At 45.1% G+C, this 17175-nt stretch overlaps 2 protein-coding genes across 3 annotated transcripts in view; one reads left to right on the forward strand and one right to left on the reverse strand.

The window, feature by feature from the left end:
• Window positions 1-226: 226 nt before the first annotated feature.
• Window positions 227-10436, forward strand: PSME3IP1 (proteasome activator subunit 3 interacting protein 1). Of its 2 annotated transcripts, none has more exons than XM_041400418.1 (6): window positions 227-372; window positions 559-657; window positions 2489-2610; window positions 6454-6587; window positions 8540-8604; window positions 9696-10436. In XM_041400418.1, exons 1-6 carry the CDS (start codon window positions 243-245, stop codon window positions 9911-9913), a joined length of 768 nt encoding a protein of 255 aa, XP_041256352.1. In that variant the 5' UTR covers window positions 227-242; the 3' UTR covers window positions 9914-10436. The 2 variants fall into 2 exon arrangements, with proteins under 2 accessions (XP_041256352.1, XP_041256353.1); XM_041400419.1 differs by lacking the exon at window positions 9696-10436 and adding an exon at window positions 8716-9656.
• Window positions 10437-13214: 2778 nt separating this feature from the next.
• Window positions 13215-17175, reverse strand: part of CPNE2 (copine 2) — a 31499-nt gene continuing 27538 nt past the window's right edge. Inside the window, exons 14-15 of the mRNA XM_041400420.1 lie at window positions 14698-14934; window positions 13215-13804 (exon numbers count right to left, since the gene is read on the reverse strand). Coding sequence (XP_041256354.1) covers window positions 13697-13804; window positions 14698-14934 — 345 coding nt within the window. The 3' untranslated portion in view covers window positions 13215-13696. The remainder of the gene's footprint in view (window positions 13805-14697; window positions 14935-17175) is intronic.

Below are 17175 nucleotides of genomic sequence, written 5' to 3' on the forward strand. Positions count from 1 at the left end.
GACAACTAGTAGGAAATATGTAATTATGAAAAAAGAGTAAAGAAGGAGTAATAGATGATGCTTGTTAGTCTTGGCAGTTATGCAGTGGGTTTGTGTCTCAGTCAGTGCTCACTATGCAGTGCTCTTTAGGGAACTGAAGTTACTGTAAGGGCAGCAGGTCTATTTCTCAGAATATTTAATAATCACTCAATGAAAAGCATAATCAGACTCCTGATTGTGTTTTTAGGAGACACTATTCCACAATGGAAGGGGGAGATGGCACTGCTGACCTGGTGATCAACAAGAGGTTCGTGTCTGAAGCAGAGCTAGAGGAGCGACGAAAGAGAAGGCAAGAGGAATGGGAGAAGGTGCGGAAACCTGAGGACCCAAAAGGTATGGGCTCAATTCAGTAATTACAGGAAAAAGATCTGACAATTTCTCACTCTTGTGGAAAATAGAAATTAAAAGTAATGGCTTTTTATATTCTGTAACTGAGATGGTTTTAACATGAAGGATCTGAGAACTGTTGGTGGTTTAGCGTTCCTAACACGGTGTCCCTTGCTGATTTGTTCCTTTCAGAATGCCCAGAGGAGGCATATGACCCACGGTCGTTGTATGAAAGGCTCCAGGAGCAGAGAGAAAAGAAGCAGCAGGAGTTTGAGGAGCAATTTAAATTCAGTAAGCAGCAGCAGCAAACTGCATGTGTTGTGTGCAACAGCTGTGCACGACTTCTGAGTAAAGGACATATCTGTGTGTCTTGTCTCCTTCTCTGAGGTGGAAACAAAGGCTTCAGGAGAGTGTTATTGAAATCCTGGATTTTTAAAGGAACATGTTCTGGACATTGAGGCATTGCACACATGCAAAAACTCAAAAGGTGTTTGCAGTTTTGAAGATGCATGCCTGTAAAGTGTTATATGCAATATAAGCTCAGAATACTGAGCTTATATTGCATATAAAATAAAAAATCCAAAAAAAAACTCCCCAACAAACTTGATAGCAATCCACAAAGAAGTGGAAAAGTATTGTGGTTTTGTGAGTCTTGAACTCATGCTTTAACACATGCTTGAATCATGTTAGAGCACCTATTACATTTCCAAGTCATAATTATTTGACTAAAAGTGGTTTGAGAGTTAAGATTATGATTTGGAAGAAGTAAATGTACATGTTTTGAGTCTTTAGAAGTAGTTGTTTGACTCTTCTAACGAAATGTTTGGATTTCTGGTTTTATAGAAAAGCCCTTTGAAAAGTGGCAAGTACAGATAGCAGCATTAATGCATCAAAGTCTCCAGCTGGACCTACAGGGTTCTTTCCACCTAGAGAGTTTCCAGTAAACTTCAGCAGAAACTTTTGATCCCAGTCATTTCTGGTAACATGACTAAGCAATCCTTGCTGAAGGAGCCACCCAAAAATTGACTGCTGTCAGCCTGAACAGGAAGGGCTGCTAATAACTGTCTAAATGAATTGTTTTTCTTGGCCAGTTGTATTAGATCTGCAACACCTTTGCTTTGGTAATCCAAGTACTGGAATGGGAAATAGCCCTGAGAAGTAAACCCACCTCTGCTTTTAGTGCAACCACAGCAGAGTATCAGATAGCAGCTAACCTGGAGAACAAAACCTGCTGCAGAATCCTCCTGCCTAGGAGGGAACCTCAATAAAACCTCAGCTCAAAGGGCCTCAGTGGCTGCTCCTCTTCCTTTGCAGATGAGTCAGGCAGAAAATGAGATTAATTCATGTCACTTGCTTCAAAAAATGTCCTGAGTTTCACTACTTTTGCTCTCTGATGGGGTCCTCAGTAATAGTAGTGAGTGCTACAAGTTACTGTTTAAAGATTTATGAATGAGCTCTGCATGAGTTGGAAGGAGCAGGGATTGGCTTTTATAAAGTGACCTCAAATAATCATTGATTTCCAGAGCTTTTCTGTCAGACACAAGGCTGCCAGTTATGAGTGTAAATGGATTTCCTAGTTTGCCCTCAAAGTGACTAGGGCTTGTCTGTGTGGGTTGAAGATTAAAAATATGGTGTATTTTTAATACCTGTAAAAGCCTAAAATACGGAATTAAACTTTAATGAGGACTAAAGGTGATGTTTGGGCTAAGATTTCTGATGATGACTACAAACAGCAAGATTTGGTCTTCCTGAAACATAATCTTTATTGTCATTCTAATTAAATAATTTGCTCAAGAGGCACTGAACATTTGCAGAACAGGGGATAAAAGACCTTCCTGCTGCACTAGCATGTACTTCCCTTAAAGTAGGGTAGCATGTTTAGAAAGAATTTGGTTTTATTTGGAAATTGGGAGTTGTCTTGCTTCTACTTTTTTTCAAAGATTTTTGAACAGGTGTTAATACTTATTAGGTAAGAATTGTTTGCTCTAAGAAAATGTTCTTTCTCTTTTGAGGGAAGAAGCAGTGTGGTTTTTTTAGTTACTGGATGGTTTAAGAAACATTCAGAGGAGACAGACTTAGCCTTGGTGTCTGAAACCAACAAATTTCTTCTTTCTTTATTCAGAAAATATGGTAAGAGGCTTAGATGAAGATGAGACACATTTCCTTGATGAGGTTTCTCGGCAGCAAGAGCTACTAGAAAAGCAACGGAGGGAAGAAGAGCTGAAAGAACTAAATGAATACAGAATATCCTTTGCACTAAAATGGCTGGTGGTTACCTAGAGGAGGGTGAGAGTGGGCTGTATTTGTTCTGTCAGTTGATATTCTTTTTATAAAGCTGCTTTGCAGAATGTGTATAGTGATACACTTTCACAGTTCAATGGTTTCGTTGTAGCTTTGATAGACCCCTGCAATCTTTGATATTCCCCCCTCAACTCCCACCTCTTTGATACTTTCCTTTTCTTCTCCCCTCTGCATTGTTTTGGGGTTTGGTTGTGCTTTTCTGGGGTTTGGTTTTTTTCTGTTACTGAGGTCATGAAATACCATAACTTAGAAAGAGAACATAAAGAAAAACCAGTGTATTATTTCTAATACTTTGCTTTTGTCTTATGGAAAATTACACCCTCTTTTTTTAAACTGTATATTGCCTGATTTTAACATACCTGTTTGAAATAATGTGTGGATTGCTCTCTCTGTTATTCTTCTTGGAGTATTAGATACTTACTCCTTTGCTGATACTTTCAGGGTGAGAAATTAAATACATCTGTGCAGATGTGCTGACTTTCTTCTGGGAAGTCAGTGCCCATGGAGTCTTGGCTCCTTTGGGTAGTACACACTTGTAGGCAGGACTAACAGCAGGACAGTTTGGCTTTGCTGTTAAATTTGCCTGATTTTCTTGTAGAGATGCTAGAAAATCATATAGGGTGTTTTTCCTCTCTAATTAGTGCCAGTCAAGGGAGGTTGGAATGATTTGAGAATTTCTGTGCTAAGCAAAATGTTGCTTTTTTGAGGTTTACTGAACCTGTGCAGAATCTGATGGTTTCCTTGTATAGATTGCTTTTGAGTTCTGGGTGAACAAAACACAAGTGCTCAGGGAAGCTTTAGTATAGATGAAAGAGTTTGTGGACACAAGGAGGTGACCAAAACCAGTCAGCAAATAAAATTGAGTAGTGCTGGTACTGCAGAGATTGTTCTTACCTTGTGTTAGTCAATGATTTACAATTTGGAGCATGTGTCCTGTGAAGAACATCTCAATTAGCTCAGGAGTGTGTTTATGATAAAGCAATCCTGATGCATTTTTTTTAACTTCAGAAATAGGCTGCAGTTAGCTGATGGATTTGGAGTATTTTCTTGATTTGCTGGATCTGTTCATGGCATGTTCATGGATATATTTAGTTTTGGTGATGGTTGCTCGTGGGGCTGGCTGATCCAGGGTTGTGCAGTGTGAAATTGTGCTGTGGGAGCAGCTGACAGCTCTTGTTATGTCACATACATCTGGGGTGAACCATACCAGCCCTGAGGGAATCTGAATTTGCCTTGAATTAGCCACATAACACACAGATCCCTGAACAGCCTCATCAAGATGTGCAAAGCATCTCACCTCAGTCTTTGCACTCTCAGGGGTATTAGTGGCTCTGAATCTGAAGTCTTACTGTAAAAATTAAACTTAATGCTGGTGGAGTGGAGGAAGGGAGAATGTTTTATAGTCACCTCATCTTGTGAGAAAATCAGAAGTGTTGCCCATTTAATTTCCTTTTTAAATTCTTTTTATTTAACTATAATATTTCAAGCAGCCTCAGAGCAAATTGACTTGTGTTTGAAATTTTTGGTGGTGTTCTGAAATGCAAAAGTGGTTTTTGCTTCTGCAGGTTGTTACTAGTGGTTTATCACTGCAGTGACAAAAACCCCTGTGCTGCATCTATAGGTACTGTTTAAGTGCTCTTCCAGATTAATAAGAGGAATGTCAGCCCAATGGATTTCATTATTTGCTCTTTTTCCTTCTGCAGCATTTAATTTAAGCTGCCCAGAGGTATTAATTTCATGGTAAAAACTGTGTCAATATTCAAGTACAAAATTTTTTTTTCCCTTAAATTTTTAGGTTGAACAATCACAAAATTATACATCCTCAGGATAAATGTGCCTTGGAATATTTCAATGTACTCTTGAGCATAAGAGATTCATATACATGGATGAATAGGAATTTTTCTTTCTCCTGCATGAACAACTGGGTTGGTTTGTTCCTTACCCTGTCCAGACCCCCCTGTTCAGATAAAGATTTACAAATATTTTTAAGCCATTTCCAAGAAGTATTTGAGAGCAAGATCAGCTTGTCTTTACTGCTATCTAAATGTAGGAACAGTCCCCCCTCCAAGAAGCTGGCTTTACTGAAGGACAGCTTGTTTAGTGCAGTTGATATTTAAGATTGAGAGGTTTGTTTCTAATGTTGTCTTCCTGAGAGGGAACACTTCTTGGCTGGCTATAGCATTACATTTGCTAATGACAGCAGGATGTATAAAATACCTACTAAAAATGTGCTGTGCCTTTTTAGTTGAGGAGTTTTAGGAGAATGCCATCCTGGATGGAAGCTAAAAGCCTGTAATTTGATGTCTTTTAAAAGAAAAGCCTTTGAGTTCCTCAGTCAGGCTTAGAATATAACAAGGTAATGGACCTAAATGTGGCAGTTGAACACTGCAGTGTGTGGAGGAATTGTGTGGCAGCATCAAATCATGTTCAGCACGAGGAGCTCTGAGATGACTTCAGACAGCCACAGGATGGCACTCCTGTGCCATCTCAAAAATAGATGAAATTGAGCAGTGGTTTGGGCTGAGAGGACTTTTGGTTGAAGTAAGGAACAGTCTGGGTTACTGCTGTTTCCTTAGGAAAATCAAATAATAAATGGCATCTGAACATTCCTGTCTGTAAAGTGATTGGAGACTGAATGTCACTTCAAAGCAAAGTCTGTAAGTTTTTGATTTTCAGATGTTCAGTGAGAGAAAAAAGCTATGGCTTCAAATATATGTGCCATCAGTGTGAAATTCACTATACAAAACATGTCTGCAGTGACTGGGGCACCTGTGAAACTCCAGCTTGTGGAACTGTAGTCAGAGGACAAACTATTAGAACACTAGATTTGAGTTTATAAACATGCTTTTAAACTAAGTTAATTTGCCTTTGCCTGTGCAGTTAAAATTTTTGCAGAATTTTGTGTCACTTTCCTGGCACCTTGTCTACAAACAGGGTCTTTGACAGATTTCCCTTCATCACACAAGGAGATGTGTTCAGAGTGTGCCCTAATAAACAGACCCAGCTCCTTCTTACCCCATCTGAGAACCTGCTTTAGCTTCCCCACCTCATTAGAGGTTTCAGCTGCATTCCACCTTTCTAACACTGTTTTAATCTACTTAGCTTTTCTGAGCAGTTAGTCTTTTTTGGGTGAATCTTGGACCACAGCTCCCCTTAATCAATGTCTCCTTCCTCTTGGGACTGGTGCTCAGACCAGCAGTAGAATCCTTGTGGTCCTTACAGAGGGATGAGATGGAAAGGTGGAGTGCTAAAGACCAAACCCAAAAAATGGAACTGTTCTGTCTTGCTAGGCTGAAATCTGCTGGGCTCAGCAAAAAGAGGGTTTGAGGAGTGGAAGTGAGTGCATATATTGCTATTTAGCTTTTCTGGTAAGGATTAGAGTGTGGAGCAGCAAATTTGAATTACCAGTGTGTTGATCCCCATAGAAGGGGAAGTACTGCATTGTCTTTTTGGTTTGTTTTGGTCCAGCCTGACCTTTTTGCTTTTCTAAGGCCTTTAGGAAAAGGCAGGATGGTGGATATATTAATGGGTGCTGGGTGGTTTGTGCCTGGACATCCTCACAGGGAGAGCTGGTCCTGCTACCAGAGAGAGCTCCAACCCCAGAGGGCAAAATATCTTCTCTTCTGGCTGAGGCTACCAGCTCAATGTCATCACAAGTAAGTTTATTTTGATAGAATATGTGAATGAACTTCGGTCACTGCTGTCAGCAGAGCTGGCTAAATATATCAGGGAGGAAATGTCTGTTCTCCCCATTCCTTCCCAGCTGATCCTTAACCCTTAATTCACAGCACTCTCACTAAAGTGGGAGTCAGTATGGACCCAAAGAAGGAAACTGAGAAGAAATTGCCCATGAAGTCAGTGGAAAACAAGAACAAATTTTCTCAGGCAAAGCTGTTGGCAGGAGCTGTGAAACACAGAAGGTTAGTTTCACACTTCTATAAATTCATGAGGAACGGAACCCAGTTAGCAGTGTAAAGGGAGACAGGCCAAAACTGCCTCCAGAGAGTGAGGTGTAAACCTTAGCCCTAAAGAAAAAAGGGGGAAGGTATAAGAAAAGACCAGTCTTGTTTCTATAGGCTCTCACAAACTGTGGGGAAAAACATGAAGCAAATCAAATAGATAAGTGTGTGTAAAGCAAGTGGGCAGGATCTTCATTTTAGAGTGCCAGGCTTGGGCAATCCTGCTTGGGGTTTGAGGGAATCTGTTTTACATCTCTGTTTGTAGATACCAGTGTCACCTCACTAATGTAATTTCATTCAGGTTGCCTAATTTATCAGCTAATTCTACCTGAGTTTAAAATGGATTGTTTTAATTGCTGCTGGGGACAGCATGGGGGAGACAAGGTTACAAGAGAGAAGCTTTGTGTGCCAGTTTGCTTCTAAGGATATCAGAGAAACTTCCTGTGTTCCTCAGGGGTTTACACTGACACATCAAGACCCTTTCCATCCCAGCTGGGTTTGTGGTGTGCTTGCTGCTTTGATCCTGGCCTGCAAACACAGCTGCTGGTGTACTACAGGTTGTGGAGAAACCAGGCATGTGGGACCAGACTTATTTCCCACAGATGAATCATCTAATAGTTAAGATGGTTACTGACATCTCAAAATGCAGTGTGTTCCAATCATCTCAGGGAATGCGAGATTATTTTAGAAGCTTATCTTGTAGGGTGATGTTTAGCTCCCAGTACAGCAGTTAATTGCATGTCTGAAAACTGAAGTAAGCACTTCCACCACCTAATGTCTGTGGGGTTGTGTGGTAGTTTGGGTTTTGGGAAGAGAGAAAAGAAAAACCCTGAGCTGATGACAAGCAGCCAATAATGTTGTTTTTGTCTTGTAACTAATAGTACTTAAGCCAGTAGGGTGCAGAAAAGGAGCTGGCATGTGCTTAATGGTACTTCTAGAGTCTGCAGATGGCATCTGTTTAAAGAGAGCATCTTAACTGACATGTCAGTGCCATTGCAGACTTGCTTTGCAGTCTTCTATTTTTGCCATCTTATCTTTTATTGCTAAGTGGCCCAAAGCAAGTGTAGTGTGTGCTCAACATCTGCTCCCTGAGCTTTGTAATTTCCTGTAAAGGATGTATTACTATTAAAAGCTCTCTGCACAGAATAACCTTTCATCTGTACTGCATGTTCTGATAGGGACAGAAAAGAGTTAATGCATGCTAATGCTCATGCTTCATCAGTTCATCCCTGCTGAATCTGGGAAGCATTTGTTTATGTGGATGCCTTAGCACTGGGAGCATGCAGGAGTGGGGGGGAAATCTCAGCAGTGACAGGGGAGAGATATGGGAGTTCTGAAGAGTCAGGAGTCCAAGTCATGCTCCTTTCTCCCAGTGGCACTTTGGACCCAGAAAGGACCTTTGTGGACACTGCATCTCTGTCCATTGCTGTAAGACTGTCTGAGCTTACTGAGTGCAAGATTTCTAGATGTTTTAGAACAGGCTCCAGGTGCTTGAAGGAGGGGAAAGAAGCCCTGCAAGGGAAAAGCCATGGATGCTGGCACCAGCAAGTGTGGCAATCACCCACATGTGCAGGGCTGTGGCCATGTGGGTGTCTGAAGCTCAGGTGGTTATTCCCAGTCTCCTGTGGGGCACATCCTGCTGGACAGGCAGCTCCAGGTTGCTGTGGAAGGGGTTTGACTTGAACTCTAAGAGGTGTGTTCCTTTCCCAGGTTAACAAGTGATACTTGTAGTGTAGGTGTTGGTGCTTCCTTGGATCCTGCATGTTCCCCAGGGAGCCTCAGTTAATGGCAGTTGGAAGTGGTGATGGTCATCTGGGAACCCTGCTGTAGTATTTGAGGCAAAGATGTAACAATGACTTCACAGTGATTAAGTGTTTGCCTATGAACAAGATGCTCTGTTATTTTTTCCACAGTTCAGATGGTGGTAACAGTGTCAAGAGGCTGAAACTAGACACTGACCACGAGGAAAAGAATCCAGGTATGTTCCAACTTCTAGTGTGGGAAACTCTGTCTGTCACTGAGCAGCAGCTGCGTTGGGGTTAAATCTCATAGAGGCTTTGCTTTTCTGTTCCTTCACTGGGCAAGACAGCATGGACTTTGGTTGGCACGTTCTCTTTTAAAGCAGTAGAAATGGTAAGTGTGGGTGCTGACAGTCTTCATGGAAAATAGGTTCAGGGAACCTCTGCAGGTTATCAGGATGTCCCCTGCCCAAACCAGCCCTGACAGATGTTTGTCGTAAGTCTCCACATATAGAGACTGTCCACCTTCTTTGAGGGTTTATTAATGTGAAAGAGTTTCACCTGATAACTAATGGAATTGTCCTTAGGTGCATATCAAGCCTAATACTTGTTCTGTGGGCAGGAGTCATGGAGAGCAGATGATCCCCTTCCTCTTCACAGCAGCATTGCATGTATTTGTGTACAACCACTTCAGATTTATGCTCTGAAGTGATTCAGTCCATCCTGAAATCAATTTGTTTCAGAAAATTGTGGGGAACTAGAAGAAGAATTAAGTTGTGTTTCAGCTTTAGCTGTCAGGGCTGCAATTGACTTGCTGACAAGATACTCTGACACAAATCGGGTGAGCTGCAGTTGTGTAACGACAACCCAAGGCGTTTCCTGAATCTCCTTCTGTTCAGTAAACTTTCAGAACAGCAGAAATAATTAATTAGCCATGGAAGATGGGAGATGTTGACTAGCAGAATGATAGAATAAAACTTTTTCTCAACTATGCTGTTACATTGCAAAAAAATACTCAATTACTCAAAGCAGAGTCATTTATTCTTATTTAGTGGATTTGATACTTGACAAGCATCAAACTGACAACTTTAGAATAAAAAAACCTGTAATGCCAGCATAGAGCTGGGCTTAAACTAGTGATGAGAAGAAGAAAATCCCCTGAGGTAGCAAGTCCTTCCTGTCAGAATGCTTTTATTACAGCAGCCTTATGCTTTAATTAAATCCTGAAATCATCCCCTGCTTATGTGTGAAAAGCAGGTGAGTGACACGTGCCGGTTCCTGGGCTGATTGAAAAGCACTCTCGTTTTTGACTGAGGTTTCCCTTTTCCAGAAAAGGCCTCCTGTGTTCCCTTGGGGAGCAGCTCGGTGGGAGGCTCCGCAGTGCACTGTCCCTCAGCAGCCGTGTGCATTGGGATCCTGCCTGGCCTGGGCGCCTACTCGGGGAGCAGCGACTCCGAGTCCAGCTCGGACAGCGAAGGCACCATCAATTCCACCGGGAAGATTGTCTCTTCTGTCTTTCGTGGCAACAGTTTCTTTGATGGTCCATAACAAAATCCCTCCGTGTGTAATGTAGTGCAGAATATCTTCCAAAGCCCTGGTGGATGCTTGTTGCATCCTTCTGCCCCAAATATAATCTTTCTAGCTAACCTCTCAACTTTATTACACTCAGATACTCCTAAAGTAACTCATTATTTCCCCGCCCCCCCCGCCTCAACTTTCCATTTCTGGGGTGCATACTGAGCCTGGAAGAAAAGCTGCCATCGTAAAGCAGAAGGCACACCTAACCATGTCACAAAGGTCTGAGGGTTATGGAGGAGAGAGCTTTATCTTTTACAATTCTTATGGAAAGAATTATGTTGATTTAAGAAGTTTATACAAGACTAACAGGCAAAAAATAATCACTTGAAGCAGTGAAGTCTTGTAGAAGCAGCCATGTGTTCTGTTTTAAAATGTCATTTTTATTCTGTATTTGAAAAATGGGGGCAGAACCAAATTTGAGCAGATGGTGAAGTGTAGATTGCCATGACACTGTAAAGAAGTTTTAGTGTTACATGATTAAAGACATTCTGAATGCATTTTTTTATCTCTGCCTGTGCCATTCATAATTGTTCTCATTCCATTAATCAATTTCTGCTCTACTCACCAGCCATTCCCTCAAACCACCATCCAGGAGATGTGTAGCTCAGTTTCCCACAAAAGCAGAGGTGGTGATGGAAAACTTGGTCTGAGTGAGTTCACAGGAACTGCATCTGGCTTTTCTGCTCAAAGGCTGCTCCAGCACTGGGGCTTGGCAAATCATGCAGCTTTTCAGCAGCAGTGTCCTGAAGGGCATGAATCCAGAGTGGGTGGGAGTCCCCTGTTCAGCCAAACTCCTTTGTATGGAAGTTGAGAGTTCCAGAAGTAGGGCTGAAGGCCCATGCTCTTAGTCTCAGTGTGCTGGTGGGAGTTTGGAGGGTTGGAACAGCTCAGCTCAGCTGCTCAGGGGTGGAAGTGCCTTTGTGCAGTCCTGCTCTAAGTGCTGAGACAGCAGCTGGTCAGTGTGTTCCAAGGGGCACGTACCTGGAGGTGGCACTCAGGGACTTGTGAGGCAGCAGCTGGGCTAAAAGCAGAGAAAAAGCCTGTGGTGGATTCATGCCTTAACCTGAGTGCTGAATTTTCCAAAGGAAATGGGGAGAGTTGTGCTCACAATGAAGCTATCCTTAGCCAAATACCCTTTCTGTTTGCACAGCTCTGTTCCACAGACAGATCTTTACAAACACACTGCAATTCCTCCCCTGTTCTGGGCTGCCTGGCACCTCCTGTGTTTGCTCCAGAGTTGCTCCTGCCTCTTCTCTAGCTACTGTAATTATGGCACTTTCAGGTGGAAAATAAGCAGATTTTGTGCAGCCTCCCTAATGCTTTGCTTTTGGTGACTTTCATCTTACTGAGCTATGGAATGAAATGGAAATGGTGCACAAAAAAAAAAAAAAAAGTATGTTTTTTTATTGAAGTTGTATGGGCAAGAGCCTCAAGGAGTTGGTATGAGAGCTGCTGGTGTTCTTCCCTGGCATTAAACTAGATCAATTATGTGACTGTAGAGTCAGAGCAGCCTTGCCCAGCTGTCAGCATGCTGGGGCCATTTTCCTGAGTGGTATCTTGCACAGCTGCAGTCAAAATGCCTGATTTAGCCAGAAATTGATAGTGGGAGTTTCAAGCCAGTTGTGGCAAATGCAGTGGTGGGCTGCAGGTGAGATGGTGTGTGTATTTTGGTGTGTATATTATGGTGCGTATATGGGGCTGTGCAAGGCCAGGAGGAGACATAATCCAGGAAAAGCAGATGTGAGGGCCCTCTGCCTTTCTCCTGTTCCTAGAAGAATGGAATAGGACACTTGGGGAATACCTTTGAGTCAGCTCTGCTGTTCTCAGGGCCTGGCTCGTGTAAACAAACTGCAGAGCTGCCCCAGCTCCTCACTCCATCTGTTGGTCCCATTTACCTTTGAACATCAGAAGCCATCTGACATTAAAATGCTCCAGTGCTGGAGACGTGCAGGGAAGTGCAGAGTGCATGGGATGGAGGATAAATCAGACCTGAAAAGGGCAGCTGTGGCAGTAACCTTGCCCTGGGCTGCCAAACTGGAGACAAGCTGGCTGTGGCTGGCTCCAGCAGCTCTCATTCACTGGTGGATTTAGATCTATTTTTTTGTTATTTTTAAGAAAAAAACCATGACTGCATAGTGTGTGCTTCATCCCCTCCCCAGGGACAGCTCAATAAACTGCTCCTTGTCTGTGCTAGTTGTTAAAAGTTTCAGCGAGGTGTTAAAAAAACCCGACAAACCCCCACAAACACTCTACTAGCAGAAGAGTTTATGAGCTCCTGCAGCTGCGTGTGAGGTTCTCTTATGGAAATAAATAAAAATTCCCAAAGCCGCAGACTTCGATCTGGAAGCTGAGCTGGATACAGCATTATTTTTAAACAAGCCACCCTTCAAAGGCTGCTTCTCCCTTTGGAAAAGGGTGGTGTTGGTTGCTTATTTTCCCTTCCAGGTCGGAGCAGTCCCACCTCTCCCGAGGGATGGGGTCTCACCCAGGGCTGTGCTTGGAGCCGAATCACTGTGGGACAGCCCGGGGCCGTCTGTGTGCTGGTGGCAGCAGTGACAGCCACAAGGTTGCTGGCAGAGAGCACAAGCAGTGGCACAGCCTGTGCAGAAAGGGCTGCAGGCTTTTTATAGGGACAGCAACCTCCCACCTCTAAAGCTTCCATTAATGGGGAGGAGACTCAAGTCAAGTCTGCTTGAGTTTGGAGCAGGGCTGGTGATCCCTGCCAGATATTCAACAGCATACTCAGCTTCAAAAGACCTTAATCTAGTTAGGAGCAGCATAAAGCAGCAATTAGCACATTGCTGATGAGCAGCTCCAAGGAGCTGCTGGAGAGCAGGATTTCAATACCCAGCCCATCTTCTCCCAGGCAGCAGGGAGCTTTTGTTGCTCAGACTTGGAAAATTTTCTAGAGTTGAAGCAGCAGTGAACCATGAAACTCCCTTTGATGGTTTGTTGTGGGGTCACCAGGGTTTTCCCAAGCACACAGACTCAGCTCAGGCAGGCATTAAGGGCCTGCTGCCCTCCCCAGGATATCCACCTTCACTAAATCTCCCTCTGGGATGCTGCCATTGACAGTGGGGCTGATCCTGGGCACAGCCAGCAGAGCAACTGAGGGACCAGGACAGGCCCTGTCAGGGTGACTCCAAACACCCAGCACTGCTGACAGTCTAAGCCACTCCCAGACCTTCCCAGCTAGGAGACTCTTGTTTTAAATGTCCAAGTTTCTTTATTAACCTGAGTATAACGTGCTGGGTACAGACAGCTAGGAGACTCTTGTTTTAAATGTCCAAGTTTCTTTATTAACCTGAGTATAACAAATATAACATGTACACAGTATAAAAATGAACACAAAACCTGACAGGAGTACAGGTACAACACAAATACGTGAACTATACAACAACCAGTTCATTGAATGATAATATATTAAGCATTTCATTGCTTGGAAAAAGCAAGTTTTGATCATAAAAATTGTATTCTGTACCACTGAAATTATACAAAGTACATTCAATACTGAAAAGTGACTCAACAGAGCAGGACCAAGGCATGGCCTGGCTGCCTAGTGTTACCTTGGGCCAAGACTGTACAAAATGAATCCAGACACTGTGCTGGGATGCGTCTTAAGAACTTAGCAATTAAATTAAGAAGTACAAAGTGTTTCAGGGAGGGTACTCTTCTCTTAAAAGCATGTGGAACGTGCTTTTGGCAGGACCAACAGGCTTCGGCAGCATGCAGAGGGTGCAGCCTGGCACAGCTCTACGCGGGCTCCGAGTTGATGGGTGGCAGGTTTTGGTGCTTGAAGTACTGCACGACTTGCTGGGGCAGCTCTGCCAGCACAGCTTTGGCCAGGGTCTCCTTGGGGACCTGTGAGCCAAAGGGAACCAACACAAGTGTTAGGACAGCCACAGGGGACTGACTGAGCAAACGTGGCTGGGCTGGCCCCAGCTTCACATCTTGGCATTTCACTCAATACCTGCTAGAGCCTACTGATAGTCAGCATTTTATACACCAGGGATTGTTATATTCTATACTACCCTGCAGGAGAGAATTCACTGGTACAGAGGAATAAAACATCCTGGGTAGGTCAGAAAAAACAGGTGTGGGTGGCAGGAGGTGAAATAGAAAGACATTGATTAGTTACAAAAAAGGGGAAGATGAGCACAAGCTCCATCCTTGGCAATCAATCCCGTGCCAGCAACAGCCTCTGTCCCAGAGCTGTCTGCTGGATGATTGCAATGGACTCATCCCACAGAGGGGATGTGCAGGGTCCAGTGCCACCACTGCCCCTTCCTACAGGGGACCAGGGGGCATGGGGCTCCTTCTCAGGACAATTCAGCATGAAGCCCTTGGTGTGGCACATCAGGGGTGCTGGATGAGGCCGGAGTGGGAGTCACCAAAACCAGCACAGGGCTGTGGCAAAGGGCACGAGCCCAGTGCTGCCACACCCTGCTGCAGGAACCCAGGTCCTGCTCTGAGTCACTGGCTTTCGCTCCCACCTGTCTGACCATGACAGGGGCTGGAGAAACATGGCATGCTCAGGTGGAACCCACTACAGAGCAGCAGAGCAGTCACCCCTCCCTGCCCTGCCTGCAGTGCTGATTTATGTGATCCACGCAGAGCATCCCTGAGGCTAAGACAGAGCCAGACAGGCAGGTACCTCTTGCCTCTGCCTCTGCCGTGGCTGTTCCACTTCCAGGGTGATTTCCAGGTCTGAGAGCCCATCTCCCCTGGGATCACCTCCCCCCGCCCTGACTCACGTTGCGGAAGTTGCGGAAGGGCACGAACTGGACGATGTCGCGCACGGCCTCCTCGCCGGTGTTCGAGTGCAGCACCCGGCTGTCCCCGTCCAGGAACTCCATGGCAGCAAAGTCAGCGTTGCCCACGCCCACGATGATGATGGACATGGGCAGCTTGGACGCCTGCACCACGGCGTGTCTGGTCTCGTCCATGTCGCTGATCACCCCGTCCGTGATGATGAGGAGGATGAAGTATTGCTGTGGAGGGGAGGGCACAGGGTCACACCCGGTGGGATGCCAGTACACCCTCACACCGCAGCTCTGAGTGGCCGGGGTGCTTCACATGTCGAGGGGTGGCAGGTCCCCTGGGGATTGAGCTTCACCATTTCCCAGGTCAGCTGGCATCATGCCCTTTAGCAGAATCCAGAAATTCAGGTGTTCCTATTCCCCCCGGTTTTTGAAAGATCTTGAACAAACAATAAACCAGCTCTCACTCCAAAATATTTTTCTGAATTACTGATTTGCTGTACTTAATGAAGCAAAAAAAATCAACTTCTAAACTGTACAGGAACTCTGTCAGGGCCAGGAGGAATTCAGGGTTGGGACATAAGCCCAGCTGGGAAATGAAATCTCCCTCTGCCTGCACACAGTGGGGTGTTTTTTGGGGTGCTCCCATCAACATCTCCCTGCTCCTGTATTGCACTGCCAGGCTGTGGGGCCATCCCGTGCTCAGGGCTTGTCCATCTCCTGTGCAAAGCCACGGCTGTGGGATGCACTGAGGGGGATGCAGAGGATATCAGCAAGCTGGGGGATGACAGAGCAGCAGCATTAGAAACTGCTCCCCTTCCCTTGGGACAGGCCAGTCCTGCAGAGCTGGGGTAGGATGGACAAAGAGATGGACAGATGGTCCTGCTGGACCCAGCTCTGCAAACTTGGAGCATGTGGACCCCCCCAAAATCCCATCTTCTCTATCTCCAGGGAAAGTAATAGCTCAATTTTGGCACATTACAGAGCTTGTGTGTGTTGGAGAAATGACGAAAACAAGCACTTAAGAGCATTAAAACCCTTTGTTCCTCTCCTCATTCTTTCCATTTCCTCTGAAAACCGCTAGTGCAGCACCCTGGAAAAGCAAAGGAAGGAATGCTGCCCCAAGCCTGTTTTTCTGGTCTTCCTCCAGCCCTCATCCCCTGAAACCTTCCCTGAGCCTCATCCGCTCTTGATGATCTGCAGTGCTAAACTCCAAGTACTAACAAGGCTGGGTAGAGCTTAAACACAACCTGAGGACACGGGTGAGGAGATTTTCCCAAGCCAGACCCTTCCCCACTCCAGCCCCTTCTGATGCATTAACCCTGCCTGCACAGCATAGTCCAGGGTCTAGTTTTTATCTAAATATGAACTTTTGAGAGCAAAACATGGTGAAACATAAGTCTGCGGAGCAGGACTGCAACATCTGGGTCTGGAGGACAAGACTAAACTTCAGGAGAGGACCTGCACTGGTCATGACTGGAAGCAGGACTTGGACCTCACCCCATCTGGGAACCAGCATGGGAGGAAGAGTACAAAACCTTGAGGGGAGCAGCTAATAATGACTTTCAGGTGATTCTCCCTTTCCCTGCCTAGCCTCTCTACTGGAAACATGGAAAGGGTTATTTCCTTTTGTTCTCTTTTTTTCCTGTGAAATCCATAATAGGATCTGAGAAAAATGCTGGAAAGTATGCAGGAAAAGGGGTGGGGGGGCAGAGCTTGTCAAATGTTCATCACAACATATTTCAGAGGTCAAAAGAAGTAAGAGTTGATGCTGGGGATCAGCCTCAAAGCCCAGGGGCTGTGTAGGGGTGATGAAGCAAGGGACCAGGAGGCACTGCTGGAGAGCATCAGTGGGAGATTCCCCAAGGAGCAGTGACAGTTTTGGTGGAGTCAGTAAATGACAGCAGGACAGGGGTGCTGGTGGCACCTCCAGGCTCCAGCTGCAGTACTCAGCCAGGGTGGCACCTCTGCCAAGCCACAATCGGAGCTGCTGGTGCACAGGGAGCAGACTAGGGGGTCCATCACACACCAACCAGCAGCACCTGCCTCCTTTCTCCTCTTTTTCTTGTTAAAATGGCTGATCTCTGCATCCACGTGAGCTCCTGGGATGATTCCCAATCCATTTGTTAATGATATCAGCAGGATTTGGAGGGATTAGGCAGCACTGAACAGCATGAGGTAAGAAAAGGGGCTGTTTGGATGCAGGGACCCTGTTGGAAAGGTGAGTTTAATTCCCCAAAGCTTATTAATCTTACCCCAAGAGTCAAATGGTGTAACACCCCTCTGTCCCTCCCCCAGCCCTGGGATGTTTTAGTCTCCCATCCCTTAAGAGCTGAGGGCTGTGTTTGTGATCTATGTTGCTATGGAAAAACTAGGAGGTTTTTTGGTTTTATTTGAAATGCTGGGAGCAAGCGAGAGCCGGAGGAAGAGGAGGGCAGGTTCAGGCAGCCCCTGGAGCCGTCAGCACAGATG

This window comes from Onychostruthus taczanowskii, unplaced genomic scaffold (genome assembly GCF_017590055.1).
Source record: "Onychostruthus taczanowskii isolate IOZ18803 unplaced genomic scaffold, ASM1759005v1 scaffold18, whole genome shotgun sequence".
Classification (NCBI taxonomy): Eukaryota; Metazoa; Chordata; class Aves; order Passeriformes; family Passeridae; genus Onychostruthus; species Onychostruthus taczanowskii.

Excerpts from the sequence above, each read along its gene's own strand:
- PSME3IP1 (XM_041400418.1), top strand. The coding sequence starts at position 243 with ATGGAAGGGGGAGATGGCACTGCTGACCTGGTGATCAACAAGAGGTTC. Across the intron at positions 6,588-8,539 it reads GGAGCTGTGAAACACAGAAG|TTCAGATGGTGGTAACAGTG; the intron begins GTTAGTTTCACA and ends TTTTTTCCACAG. Across the intron at positions 8,605-9,695 it reads CCACGAGGAAAAGAATCCAG|AAAAGGCCTCCTGTGTTCCC; the intron begins GTATGTTCCAAC and ends TCCCTTTTCCAG.